Below are 13,551 nucleotides of genomic sequence, written 5' to 3'. Positions count from 1 at the left end.
AAATAATAACATTTTTTTCTTCCAAAGTAGTTCTGCAAACACAGAAGTAAGCCTGCATCTAGTATCATTTTTGGTTAGATGAAGTGCTTTCATGTTTTCTAAAGTTTTGATGACTCAACAAAGAAACCTGCAATCCACCACCTCAGGCTGGGTTTTACCAGAAGAGTGCACAATGGCTGCTTTAACCCTTCAGATGTTTTTGGTGAAAACGCTGGTAATGAATTCATGCCTGGACGGCTTTGGGGGCTGGCAGGGCTGGCACAGCAGCACCTGCCCAAACTCAAACAGCACAGGAAAGAAAGGGCAGGCAGCTCCTCACAGCAGAGCCCAGCTCACCCAGATTCTTGCTGTGCCCTGTGCAGACATCCAACCTCTCGAAACTCCTGGAAAAATGAGTTTTCCCTTCCAGCCCGGGTGCCAGGGCCTGGGGGCGGCGCGGGCCCGGTGTCACGGCCAGCTCAAACTGGGCCGACCCAGCCTCTGCTCCACAGCCCGGCACCCCCAGGGCACTTCCAGTCTTGTGAAAACAAAACCAAAGACAAGCCTTAAATCTTTTACAGAAATATTTAACAGAAAAGAAACTCAAGTGCAGAACGGCACAAGACTGAATGCTAGAGAGGAGAAGGCCTCAGCCATTCCTCTGGGAATCAACACACATTCTTTAATGAAGAACACTTTTTCTCAAAATTTAACAAAACAATCTAACCCAAACCAGCACAGCCTTTGCCTCTGCCTGAAGAATTCCAGCCTAATTATAAACTTCCTCTAAAAGACGAAAAAATATAGCTGATAGAGTTTGGGAGGAGAGGCAGGCAGCAGTCGAAGGCAGGCCTCAGATCTGAGGGAAATGCTGAGAAAGGCTCAGGTGGCTCCTTGTGTCATCAGCTGGGACACTTGTCACAATGGCTTCGGTGTGACTGCCAGGCACGCCGGGTGCCCCTCGCCATCCTCCACAGCACTCCAGACTGCTGGCTGCCCAGTTTGGTTTGTTATTCCTCTGTTCCGTGCTCCTTTCGCAGTCGGCAGAAATGCCCCAGGGCTGTGCAGAGTTCCTGCAGAGCAGAGTGTGGGTGCTGCTGCCCCAGGGCTGTGCAGGTGCCTGCAGAGCAGAGCAGACTGTGGGTGCTGCTGTCACCAGGCTGTGCAGGGTCCCTGCAGATCAGACTGTGGGTGCTGCTGTCACAGGGCTGTGCAGGTGCCTGCAGAGCAGAGCAGACTGTGGGTGCTGCTGTCACCGGGCTGTGCAGGTGCCTGCAGAGCAGACTGTGGGTGCTGCTGTCCCAGGGCTGTGCAGGGTTCCTGCAGAGCAGAGCAGACTGTGGGTGCTGCTGTCACAGGGCTGTGCAGGTGCCTGCAGAGCAGAGTGTGGGTGCTGCTGTCACAGGGCTGTGCAGGTGCCTGCAGAGCAGACTGTGGGTGCTGCTGTCCCAGGGCTGTGCAGGGTTCCTGCAGAGCAGACTGTGGGTGCTGCTGTCACAGGGCTGTGCAGGTGCCTGCAGAGCAGAGTGTGGGTGCTGCTGTCCCAGGGCTGTGCAGGTGCCTGCAGAGCAGAGCAGACTGTGGGTGCTGCTGTCACCAGGCTGTGGAGGTGCCTGCAGAGCAGACTGTGGGTGCTGCTGTCACAGGCTGTGCAGGTGCCTGCAGAGCAGAGCAGACTGTGGGTGCTGCTGTCCCAGGGCTGTGCAGGGTTCCTGCAGAGCAGAGTGTGGGTGCTGCTGTCACCAGGCTGTGCAGGGTGCCTGCAGAGCAGACTGTGGGTGCTGCTGTCACAGGCTGTGGAGGTGCCTGCAGAGCAGACTGTGGGTGCTGCTGTCACAGGCTGTGCAGGTGCCTGCAGAGCAGACTGTGGGTGCTGCTGTCACAGGGCTGTGCAGGTGCCTGCAGAGCAGAGTGTGGGTGCTGCTGTCACAGGGCTGTGCAGGTGCCTGCAGAGCAGACCGTGGGTGCTGCTGTCACAGGGGCTGTGCAGGTGCCTGCAGAGCAGACTGTGGGTGCTGCTGTCACAGGCTGTGCAGGGTGCCTGCAGAGCAGACTGTGGGTGCTGCTGTCACAGGGCTGTGCAGGTGCCTGCAGAGCAGACTGTGGGTGCTGCTGTCACAGGGCTGTGGAGGTGCCTGCAGAGCAGAGTGTGGGTGCTGCTGTCACAGGCTGTGCAGGTGCCTGCAGAGCAGAGTGTGGGTGCTGCTGTCACAGGGCTGTGCAGGTGCCTGCAGAGCAGACTGTGGGTGCTGCTGTCACAGAGCTGTGCAGGTGCCTGCAGAGCAGACTGTGGGTGCTGCTGTCCCAGGGCTGTGCAGGTGCCTGCAGAGCAGACTGTGGGTGCTGCTGTCCCAGGGCTGTGCAGGTGCCTGCAGAGCAGACTGTGGGTGCTGCTGCCCCAGGGCTGTGCAGGTGCCTGCAGAGCAGAGCAGACTGTGGGTGCTGCTGTCACAGGGCTGTGGAGGTTCCTGCAGAGCAGACTGTGGGTGCTGCTGCCCCAGGGCTGTGGAGGTGCCTGCAGAGCAGACTGTGGGTGCTGCTGCCCCAGGGCTGTGCAGGTGCCTGCAGAGCAGAGCAGACTGTGGGTGCTGCTGCCCCAGGGCTGTGCAGGTGCCTGCAGAGCAGACTGTGGGTGCTGCTGTCACAGGGCTATGGAGGTGCCTGCAGAGCAGACTGTGGGTGCTGCTGTCACAGGGCTGTGCAGGTGCCTGCAGAGCAGACTGTGGGTGCTGCTGTCACAGGGCTGTGGTCCCTGGGGTCTCGAGCAGGGTGTGCAGCAGTGCTTTGACTGCCAGCTGTCCCTGCAGGGGAAGCACTGATGCTGACCCATGTCCCCCCAGGGCACAGCCCTGCCCTCACTGCCACAGCAGGGGACAACACTCCTGCTTTGATCCCGAGATGGAGTCGAGGGCCTTTTTGTTTATTAGTGTTCATGAAGTTTTGCCAAGTACACACGTTAGGGTTAAAAATGTCAGTAATGTTGGAAATGTTCCCTGGAAGCCACAGTTCAGCAGATGCCTTTAAAAATAACAAATTGAACCACAACAGAGAGACACCAAACTGACCAATCCTTCCAGTCTTTGAAACTATGTACATGCACCATATTTCAGGGTCAATTTATCACAACATGCCCCCTCCTCACTGGTGCATAGCAAAAGGGGGAGCATGGACATATTTATAGCAGGCACTGCTTCTCAGATGGTATAAATATGTCCATGCTGGAATAAATCATGGCATGGGTGTGAGCCCAGTGATCCATGGGGAGGAGGAAATGTTGCTGAGCACCCCTGGGCATGGGGCAGGCTGCCCACAGCCACACGAGGCCAGCTCCTGCAGGACACGGGACCTCACCTTTGTGTTCTCCTTCCACTTGCACCAAGGAGCAGATGGAGGGAATCAAAGGGGCCTTCTCTGTATTCTCCTCCTCTGATCGCTCCTTGGCAGCTGTTCACCTGTTGGGAATTTGGATATAATGAAGCTCCCCAAGACAAGGGTCCTTCAGTTTGTTCCTGGAGCTATCTCAGGTGAATGAGGATGGCAGGGCACCATTAGGGCATGTTGTGCTCCTCTAGAAATAATAGATGTTTTCTTTCAAACTTTTAGCTGTTACCAATTTCCTCTAATACCACTACCACTGCTGTCCAAATTCTAAACATCCCTGCAGGTGGAAAACCACAAGTAGACTTCCAGATAGAATGGGGTTAAGAAAAAAGCCAACAAAATGGGTTCCCCATTAACCACTGCTACTGGAAGAACAGGATCCAGAGGGGCTGCAGCTACAGGACAGGCTCAGAGTCAGGGAGGCACAGAGAGGTGAAGGGACATGCCTACTTCTGGGTATTTCTGGCTTACTTGTACAACTGGTGTCTCCTGCAACATTGGGAAACTGCTGGGATTTAAGGTTTGCAAAACTGCAAATACAAATATATCAATAGGAAAATCAGTTTAACCTTCAAACAGCAAAACCTAATAATTCACAAATCATTAGGAGTCTTGGGGTAGAGCTGTGGGTAATGATGCACAGAATGTTCACAAAGGAATTGCAGAAGGTGCAGGGAAAAGGCTAGTTAAGGAGACTGAGGGAGCAAAACACCATCAAACCCCACCAAGACAGAGCTGCTGTGTTCTTGTGGGATCATTTAGGATAATGCCCACTCCTGTTCACGGGCAGTTAGGGCCTTCTAAGAATAAACTGATTAAAGAACATTTTGCAACCTATAAACTTGGTGCAGTTTAAATGAAGTCTTTTAACCTTGGAGGTCTTATTTTCCTGATTAAGAAGCAGGGAAAGCCCTTGCCTTCCCCAGTTTGATCAGCTCATTAACAGACTGACAATATCTCGGGAGCTGCTGATGCTCACTGCTTTAATAATAACATCTGCTGACTTCCTCAGGGCCCGTTTCAGAAGAAATTAGGTACAGGTTTGCATGCCAAAGCGAGCGGGGATGTCATGAATCTGCACCCAGCTGGGAGCAGCAGACAGGCTGCAGGATCAGTGCCTGCCAGCAGCACTGCCCAGCAGCCCCGGCTGAAGGAGGCAGGCTCTGCTCAGCCCCCTCCCCTTCCCGAGGAGCACAGACCCAGCTGCCCCTGCCCAGCACCGAGGCAGGCGTGCCACCAAAGGGGCTGGTAACTGCTGTGGGATTTTTTTAATCTAGTTTCCTATGAAAACAAGGTTCCTGTGATCCCTGTGTGCTTGTCTGTCTGCCTGTCCTGCCCAATAACTTTGAACTCTTTTCTTTACTGATTTAAACCAGATTTCACAGAGAGGTAGAAGTCTCAAGGATAATTAAGTTCCAAAAACGTTCATATGAGTAGGAATTTGGACAGAAAAAGGAATTTGGAGTTAGAACAGGGAAAACGCTTGCATTAAGGGCTTTGAGTCTATTGACTGGCTTCTGCCACCCATGGCAGGTCATTGCTGGGGACTGTGGGAACAGGGTTGTGTGCTGGTGGGAAAAGCACAAAGTCCTTGTGTAATTCAGAGAACAATCAGTCACAGGAAGCCACCTCTGTGGCCTCCAGAGCTCCTGAAACTGATCCTCACATATCCCCAGGTTCGTAGTCCTTGGGCTTTGCCAGCCCTTGGCCCAGCCCATGGACATGACAGCTTCCCCCTGACCAGTGGGGAGCTCGTTTGTCACTGCAGAATGGTCACCACCAGCACCATCTCTGCCCAGGGCTATCCTGGCCACTTCCTGGGCTCCCTGTTTTCCTGACACTTCAGCAGCTTTGGAGTCGCCCTCCCCAGCAAACCCAAAGAACCCAAATCCCAACCCTTGTGGGAGCATCAGCCACGCTCCTGAGGACAACCCAAAGAACCCAAACCCCAACCCTTGTGGGAGCATCAGCCATGCTCCTGAGGACAACCCAAAGAACCCAAATCCCAACCCTTGTGGGAGCATCAGCCACGCTCCTGAGGACAACCCAAAGAACCCAAACCCCAACCCTTGTGGGAGCATCAGCCATGCTCCTGAGGACAACCCAAAGAACCCAAACCCCAACCCTTGTGGGAGCATCAGCCATGCTCCTGAGGACAACCCAAAGAACCCAAACCCCAACCCTTGTGGGAGCATCAGCCATGCCCCTGGGGGAGGCAGAGCCATGGAAGGACCCACTCCTGGCACTGCTGTGGTTCAGCCTCACCTCCCCCTCCCAGTGCATATTTGGCAAAGACTGATGGGGACTCACCAACCTCCCAGGCCTCCCCTGCTTCCCCTCTAGGAAGTTTTCTTGATATCCAGTGTGAATTTTCCTTGTTACCATTTTGATGCTCCAGTGTTAGCGGGGGTGCTGGGGCTGTGCTGGCTGGGAGCAGAGCTCTCCTTCACCCCGACAGGTCCAGCTCAGGGAGCTCAGGCACAGCACCCAACACAAGAGCTCTGGGGAGACTGGGAAATAAATCCTGGCAGAGCAGCTGGATGAACACTCAGTTCAATCTAAGATAGAACACTCACAAGTCCATCTACAAAGTGGTCTCACTTGGGGCACTCTCGCAGCTTTTGCTTTAATTGAGTAAAATTCTAGAGGTCAAATTTCAGCCTCAGCAGAAGGATGTCACCAGATTTCCAGCATTTCTGGTGGAAAAACCCCAGACTAGAGCCCATTTGCTCTGAGAATTGCATGATGTTCATTCAGACTTTTTCTCCTCGACGTGTTGCCCATTTTATTAACTTCTGCTTTGCTTCAAAAAGAGGCATCTACCATTTTGCTTCCCTAAAGAAGCTCATGTTATAATTCAAGTGTCAGGACAGATTAAGTTAAATGTGCTGTGTGATTCCCAAAGGAAAACAAACTTCCAAACATCCTCTGTTTGCCTTGTTCCATGTCATGGATTGCATTAGAGCCGAACATGTAATTCTGTCGCCTAATGTGTTAAAGTTGGCAGGAATTTTACTCTCTGTGCAAGGTGAGAAATTACTGAGCTAACAAAACATTTAGTTTCCCCCTCCTTGCGTTCCTTCTTTATGAGATTCTGAATGTGACATTTTCACAAAAAATCCCTACACTTATTTGTGAAAAATGTATATTAAAACCAAAACACATCAAATGGAAAGAAATCACAGATGGTTTTATTCACAAGCAGCAGAATTAATGGCCTTCCCTACTCTTTATAAATATTGGAAGCAGATGAGTTCATTACTATTTCACTCTAATAAAGAAAACCTGCTTGATTTTGACAAGACATCTACTTATCTAGTGTTTCTACTGAATAATAAATCTATTTTTTTTGAAAAATAAAAGTTATCAATAAACAAAAACTTGCCCAGAAAATTTGCCAATCAAAAAAACCCCAAACATCTTCATTTCTTATAGTGTTGAAATGGAATTTGAGGGATTTTGAAAATGTCACTAATTTTCAGAATAGAAAGTTTTGAAATGTTTACTTTGTGGTTGTCTTAAATTTTTACATCTTTCAACAAAGCAAGCAGAAAAGTGAAAACATCTGAAAAGGCTTTTGAAAAGAAAAGAGTCAGCACAAGCTGGATGAAGCTGTGGGCTCCTTTATCTTCCAGAAATCCGCACACATGGAGCAGAGTTTATGAGGGTTTTTTTAACCCGGCATTCAAACACTTCCCAGTTCACAATCCTGGCTCCATCGCATTTGCCAGAGCTTCAAAGTGCTCTTGGCAGCTTTTCCTGCACTGGGATAAAACATCTTACCCAGGGGAAGCAAAAGCTGAGTCATTTTTAACCCCAAACAACATTCACTGATGTGGTCATCTTGTTAGTCATGGAAATCCCATGTTAGCTCTGTTTGTGCTTCTTTCAACACTTATTAACCAAGGAGCGAGGAGGTTTTATTTTAAACTGCAGAAGATGTTTATCCTCCCTAGGGCCATGACAATCAGTTACATGGCTTATCCATCATTCCAGAGAAAGGAAAGGATTTTGAGAAACTCCCCAGGCAAGTTAATTTTTAAAGCTGTAGGAGGGAGAGGAAAAAAGAAAACAAAACACCACCAAAGCCACCGGCACACAAAGCCCAAAAGATCCCTCTGCTGACACGGGGGCTGTGCCAGCCCCTGCTGCTCCCCTCAGGCTCTGGGAGATCTCCCTGGGGCAGGAATGGCCACAGGACACCTCTCCAGAGAGAAAGGGCTGCTCCCACGTCCCACAGCACTAAGCAGAGCAGAATTAGAGCTTTTTCCTTGGAAACCAAACTCTGTGAGTGATGGATGTGAGCCAGCTCCAGTCCCAGCCCAGCGCTGGGTGAGGGCTCTCCTGGCCAGGCTGGGAGCTCAGGCTGTGCTGTGCCCCGGGGCTGAGCCCAGCAGGTGACAGAGGTGCTGGCAGCCCCAGCTCACAGCCCCGACTCTGCCTGGGAGCCCTGGGCTGGCACGGGATGGGCCCACTCTGGTTTATGTCCTCCCCACAGCACCTCCTCCCTGCCAGGACATTCAATCAGGTGCCGGTGACAGCTCCCACGGCAGCCACAAGATGCTGCTTCAGTTTTTTGTGGAGCAAGTGGTACTGCTTTCAAAAGGTTATAAAAACATATGCCTGAAGAGAATGTCGGGAACTTGGGTATTAATCTCCCTTAATTCAAAGAGCACTCAAAATAAGCGAGACAGAAATACTGTCTGGGGTGAGAAGATGCCAGAGGTCAGATTGTGCACCACTGCTTGGGTCAAGTTCAGAAGAATAATAATTTAGCACAAAGAAAAACAATTTTCAGTGTGGTGCAGTGTTAGCCTCCCCCTGGCTGAGCACCCCGTTCCCCTCAGGGCTTGCTGCCCCAGCCATGCAGGTGCCTGCACTGCTGCCAGGGTGGCCACTGCAGCCTCAGCTGTGCAGCCTGCAGCACCAGCACTGTGCTGGGCACTGCTCCTGCCAGCCTTCACCCACTCCTGCCCCATAAAACACATCACTTGAGTTTGTTTTCACTTTGTGCATACCTGTAGAGCAAGACATTTTGGACACATTTTCCAAGGCTTTTTATATCCAATTTCCAAGAAAAAAAGCCCACAAACAAAAGCATGTTCCCTAGAGGGGATCGTGTTGCCACCTCTGTAGTTCACCCTTCTGATCTAGATAGTTGTTTCAGTCACAAAATTAAAACACAAAGCACACAGAATTATCTGATTAAAACAAGTTTCATTTAACAAATTATATTAAGAATACAGACTGAGTTATCACACAATGAAACTTCCCTTTGTAAAATACAGGAGGGTCATCTAAAATAAATACAAAACATAGTAACATTCATAAGATTAATGCACAGTAAAATCACTTTCAGTAACCCAACCATCTTAGAAAACCACTTTGCAACTGCATAAAAGGATTCTCTCTGCCATTTGTATGATGACATTTAAATCTGCTGCTGTTAGGAAACAATTTCACGACAAATGACCAGAATATCCCAGGTGTTTGGTTTCCCTGTGGTGGATGAGCAGGGCAGCACCTCAGAGAGCTGCTGGTGAGCAGAGGAGCAGCCTGTGCCCGTTCTGTCCCACAGCCTGGGGACAAGCTGGGGTGGCCACACAGCACAGCAGGCTGCTGGGCAAGGCTCCAGGGCTGAGGTAATTGTTTGGATGCACTGAGGTGTGCCTGCCCTTTGGGAGGAGCAGGAGCAGCTCTCCAGGCTCCTGGGGCTGCCGTGGGAGAGCAGCTGTGGGCACACCGGGGGGACAGAGCCAGTGTCACCTGGGGAGCAGGGGGAGGTCACCGGCTCCATCCCCTTTCCCCTCCTCCCAGGAGATGTCAGAAGAGCAGGTGCCAAGGCCCGTGGAGGCATGCCCTTGCCACTAGCACCTACCTGGCACGGGCAGTGCCCTTGAGGGGAATTCTCCAGGCTGGGCAGCAGGCGGGTTCAGTCTGGAGAGCTCAGGACACTGAGGGGCAGAGGTGGTGTGAAACCAAACAAGCCCAATGCTACAGACTACCAACCACCTCCCAGGGCACAGGAGGCTCCCAGGAAACTTCCAACAACCGCGGTGGGGACACGCAGGGACAGTCACAGGAACAGTCTGACACAGTTTACTCCTATGGAACTACAGATACCAGGTGCTCCCATAAGGGAAGGCACCTGCTACAGCTATTCACACTTGAATTTTATCACAAAGTTCACACTCTACATCACTTTCTGGACTAACTTCTTGCCTTTCCTTGATCAACACAGCAGACAGCACAGCCTGGCCTGGTGGCCACGAGTCACCTTGGCACAGGACCAGCTTCTTGCCGTGAGGGATCCGGGAGGCAGCGTGTCACTATGAACTCACATCAGAAGGCGTATTTTACAGTAAGCAAACCCCTCACTGCTGCTTTTCTGTCTCTGTTGCAGATGTATAATAATTTGGCAAACTAACTTCTCCATCAGCCACAAGATTAAACTACCTAGAGACCAGTTTTGTTCTACAAATTCAGGCAAGGTAGCCAAGAACATCTGGTAAAGCTCTGCAAATTCACTTCTGTTGCTTTCCACTGACTCCTCCCCTCCCCTTATGCTCCAGAAGGCTTCTCCACAGCCAGACAACATCCACATCAGACTCCCTGAACATTTACTGCCTGGGCCAATTCTTCCATGTCTCATGTCTTGTCACATCTTGGACAGGGAGGAAGATGCAGAGATGCTGGTACTGGCCATGGACACGCCAGCATGGAGGACTCACTGTAAGGGTGCAAGGACCAGCCTTGCAATGAGCTGCCGTGAGTACAAAAGTTATGGAACAGCCAATAAAACCTTCCCGTGGAAATGCTGACCTGACACCCCTGGTCTCAGGAATTCAGCAGTGCAATAAAAAAAAGCTTCCTCTGATCAGTGGACTGAGAAGTTGACACAGTCAACCACCCTGCACTGTGTCTCCCTGTGCTTTCCAGCACTGGCTCTGAGCCCCCTCCCTTTTGGAATCATCTCGTTTTGCAGCCTGTGGTTAGCAGGGCTGAGAGCTCAGCTGGCACTCAGCAGGTGCAGCTTTTTCTTCAAAACACCTTCACTGTGTTTGCCCCACAGGAACTGCATCTGTCCTGTCTGTGCCTTTGGAACAGGCTGTCCCTGCATGGTGCAGGAACACAGCATGGAGAGCAAACTCATCTCTCAAGGTCTGCAGGTGAGTCCTGAAGCAGCTTTGCTGGCCCAGTGTTAGAGAGGGAGAAGGAAGTATACAAATTTATCCTGAAGATGTAGATGCCTGTCCCAGCCGTGTATCCTGCCAGTGTTTCAAGTATCCAGTGTTTCCTGCAGGTCACTGCAGAGCAAGCTGAGCTCCTTCCCTCCAAGAAGGCTGAGCAAACCTAGCAGTGGGTATAAATATTAAAGCACTGATTTTCTCTTACATAAGGGGCTCAAAGCTCTGCCCCCATTTCCCCAGACACAGCCAGGGAATGTGGCACTGAGCTCTCAGAACCTGCTCCTTGCTGAGCCCATCCGCTATGCAGGCAACCCTGCCCTTACAGAAGAGGTGGCTCGAGGAGGGGGCTCGAGGGCTCCTGGCAGCTGTCTGTGCCCGTCCCAGTGGCAGGCCCTGCCCCTGGAGCTCTGCAGACTGTGCTGTGCCCTATGCTGGTCTGCAGCCCTCCCTCCTCCACCACGAGCAGGGAAGGGCGGCTCTCACCCCAAAGCCACGAGGAACGCACTGCTGCAGATGGCTCCTGCCTACCTGCCGTGACCACTGAGCCACGGGAGAAGCTATAAATGGATGTCACAGAAAACTACAGAACAAATTACAAGCAGAAAAATAGAAAGACAAAAGATGGATGACATGGGCACAGCACTACGGCATAGAGTGGATTTGAACTTGAAGTGAACCTGAGCCGAATGACCAAGCTGCCATGGTATGTTCATTTGTCGATGTCGGCATCATCAATCTGCCCTTTGTGAAGCCTGGCAGTGAGGTCTGGCTTTTCTTTACTGCAGGATAAATAACAACTAAAAATGGTGGTGCAAGCTCCAAGTAAACGAGCAGTTCCAGGGGGTCACCCAAGGGCTCCAGAGCTGGTGCACAGCTTTAACTCTTTTGTCCAAAAACAACACACATGCAACCAAATTGGCCTCTGCTCTCCAACCACATGGCCATTCTACAGAGGCAGCTCCAGAAAATTATTTACCTGATTGGAAGAAGCTGAAGCAAATATCTGAACTCAGCTTGTCCCGAATGTCACGGTGTTTTGTGCTCTTTATCCCAGCAGTACAGTGTGGTGCCTTAAAACCAGAAATGAATCTTTGGACAAGAATTATCTTATTTATGTACAAATAAAAAATATTAGCTGACAGTACAAAAACTGCTCTTAGTTACCACTCTGTGCAAATAGAAAATGCCAGATCAATCCAAGGGAGTGCAAAGTAGGTCGGGGCACGTGTAGAACCCAGGCTGCGAGCAACAACACTGTTACTGTTACCATAGCAATTGCATTTCAATGGGGTCAGGGAATCAGTATTTTAGAATATAAAAAACTGTACGTTTTAACTCTCATTCCAAAATTGCCATTTTGCTGGCATGATGTATCTTTGTTCTACAGCAGAGACTTGAAAGAGCAGCAGAGTCAGATGGGCACTTGTAAATAACTTATTACAGCAATGGACTTCTCCAAGACATGCGTTGGGCTAGGGAGCAAGCCCAGTCAGGAATCACAGGGAGGCAGAGGTCAGGGTTCCACGAATCCCACGCTCATCCTGTGCCATGTCAGTGTTCAGTGCTTCCCCATGAATGCCAGGAAACAGGCACATCTCTCTTGTTTTAGCAGCCAGCGGGGAACATGTTAGCGAAATGTCCCAGTGAAGGGCAGGTGATGGCACCCCAGCTGTCAGCAGTGCATAGCAGCTGGGCCGGGGTCAGTGGGGCCCTGGCTGCCCCAGCCTGCAGCAAATCCAGTGACCACAGAGGGTCTGAGAGTGATGCCAGCCACAGCAGAACTACTGTGCCCAGACCTCGGCAGAGGGATTGGCATTCACTGCAGCTGAGCTCTGCACTGGACTGAGTGCCGGAGGAGCCTCCTGCTGCAAGGAGTCGAGAGCCCAGCAGCTCCAGGGCAGCTGGTGTGGCAGTGCCCAGCTGTGCCTTGTACTGCTCCTTCTGGGGCTCAGATGTCTCCACAAGCTCCTGGCTGTCTGCAGAGGTTTGCTGCAGCTCTGGATGCTGTGACTGTCCTGCAGCAGGGTGACCCAGTGGGGATGAGCAGGGGCTGGTCAGGCTCCCAGTGCTGTACTCAGGTGGAGAGGGGAGTGCAGGGGTGGGGTGGGGGCAGCTGCCCCGGGGTCGTGGTGTGTGCAGGGGTGGCGCAGTGCAGGGCAGGGGTGGTGGGGACACGGCCGGGCTGGGGATGGCTCCGTGGTGGATGTTCTGTGGTGGATGTTCTGTGGTGGATGTTCTGTGGTGGATGTTCCGTGGTGGATGTTCCAGGGTGGATGTTCTGTGGTGGATGTTCCATGGTGGATGTTCCATGGTGGATGTTCCAGGGTGGATGTTCCATGGTGGATGTTCTGTGGTGGATGTTCCATGGTGGATGTTCTGTGGTGGATGTTCTGTGGTGGATGTTCCGTGGTGGATGTTCCGTGGTGGATGTTCTGTGGTGGATGTTCTATGGTGGGTGGTTCCATGATGGATGTTCCATGGTGGATGTTCCATGGTGGATGCTCCATGGTGGATGTTCCAGGGTGGATGTTCCAGGGTGGATGCTCCATGGTGGATGTTCCATGGTGGATGTTCCGTGGTGGATGTTCTGTGGTGGATGTTCAATGGTGGATGTTCCATGATGGATGTTCCATGGTGGATGGTCTGTGGTGGATGTTCCATGGTGGTTGTTCCATGATGGATGTTCCATGATGGATGTTCCAGGGTGGATGTTCCGTGGTGGATGTTCCATGGTGGATGTTCCAGGGTGGATGTTCCGTGGTGGATGTTCCATGGCGGATGTTCCAGGGTGGATGTCCCAGGGTGGGTGGTTCCATGGTGGGTGCATGGTTCATGGCCGTGTCCCGTGCCCCTGTCCCGCTCAGCAGTGCACACACACACACACTCTCAGGCCGGGCCCCTCAGGACGGCGGCCCTGGCACGGGTGGGCAGCGGGTGGGGCTGGGCGGCAGGCGGGCGGCCGCGCTCTGCTCCGTCCGGAAGCTGTAGTCGTACTGTGGGG

The 13,551-nt window shown here is 51.9% G+C and overlaps 1 protein-coding gene across 8 annotated transcripts in view; it reads right to left on the bottom strand.

Annotated features, from left to right (window-relative positions):
* MVB12B (multivesicular body subunit 12B) overlaps window positions 1-13,551 on the bottom strand; it is an 84,151-nt gene that overhangs the window by 14,387 nt on the left and 56,213 nt on the right. For 7 of the 8 annotated variants that reach the window (XM_033077208.2, XM_033077209.1, XM_033077206.1 and 4 more), the window contains one exon: window positions 8,558-13,543. The exons of the other annotated variant lie outside the window; for it this stretch is intronic. In XM_033077208.2, coding sequence (XP_032933099.1) covers window positions 13,451-13,543 — 93 coding nt within the window. In that variant the 3' untranslated portion in view covers window positions 8,558-13,450. Of the gene's footprint in view, window positions 1-8,557; window positions 13,544-13,551 lie in introns of those variants that run through there. 8 annotated transcript variants of the gene reach the window in all.

This window comes from Catharus ustulatus, chromosome 21, assembly GCF_009819885.2.
Source record: "Catharus ustulatus isolate bCatUst1 chromosome 21, bCatUst1.pri.v2, whole genome shotgun sequence".
NCBI lineage: Eukaryota > Metazoa > Chordata > Aves > Passeriformes > Turdidae > Catharus > Catharus ustulatus.
The sequence above is the reverse complement of the archived record's forward strand: the minus strand, read 5'-3'. Positions and strand labels throughout refer to the sequence as shown.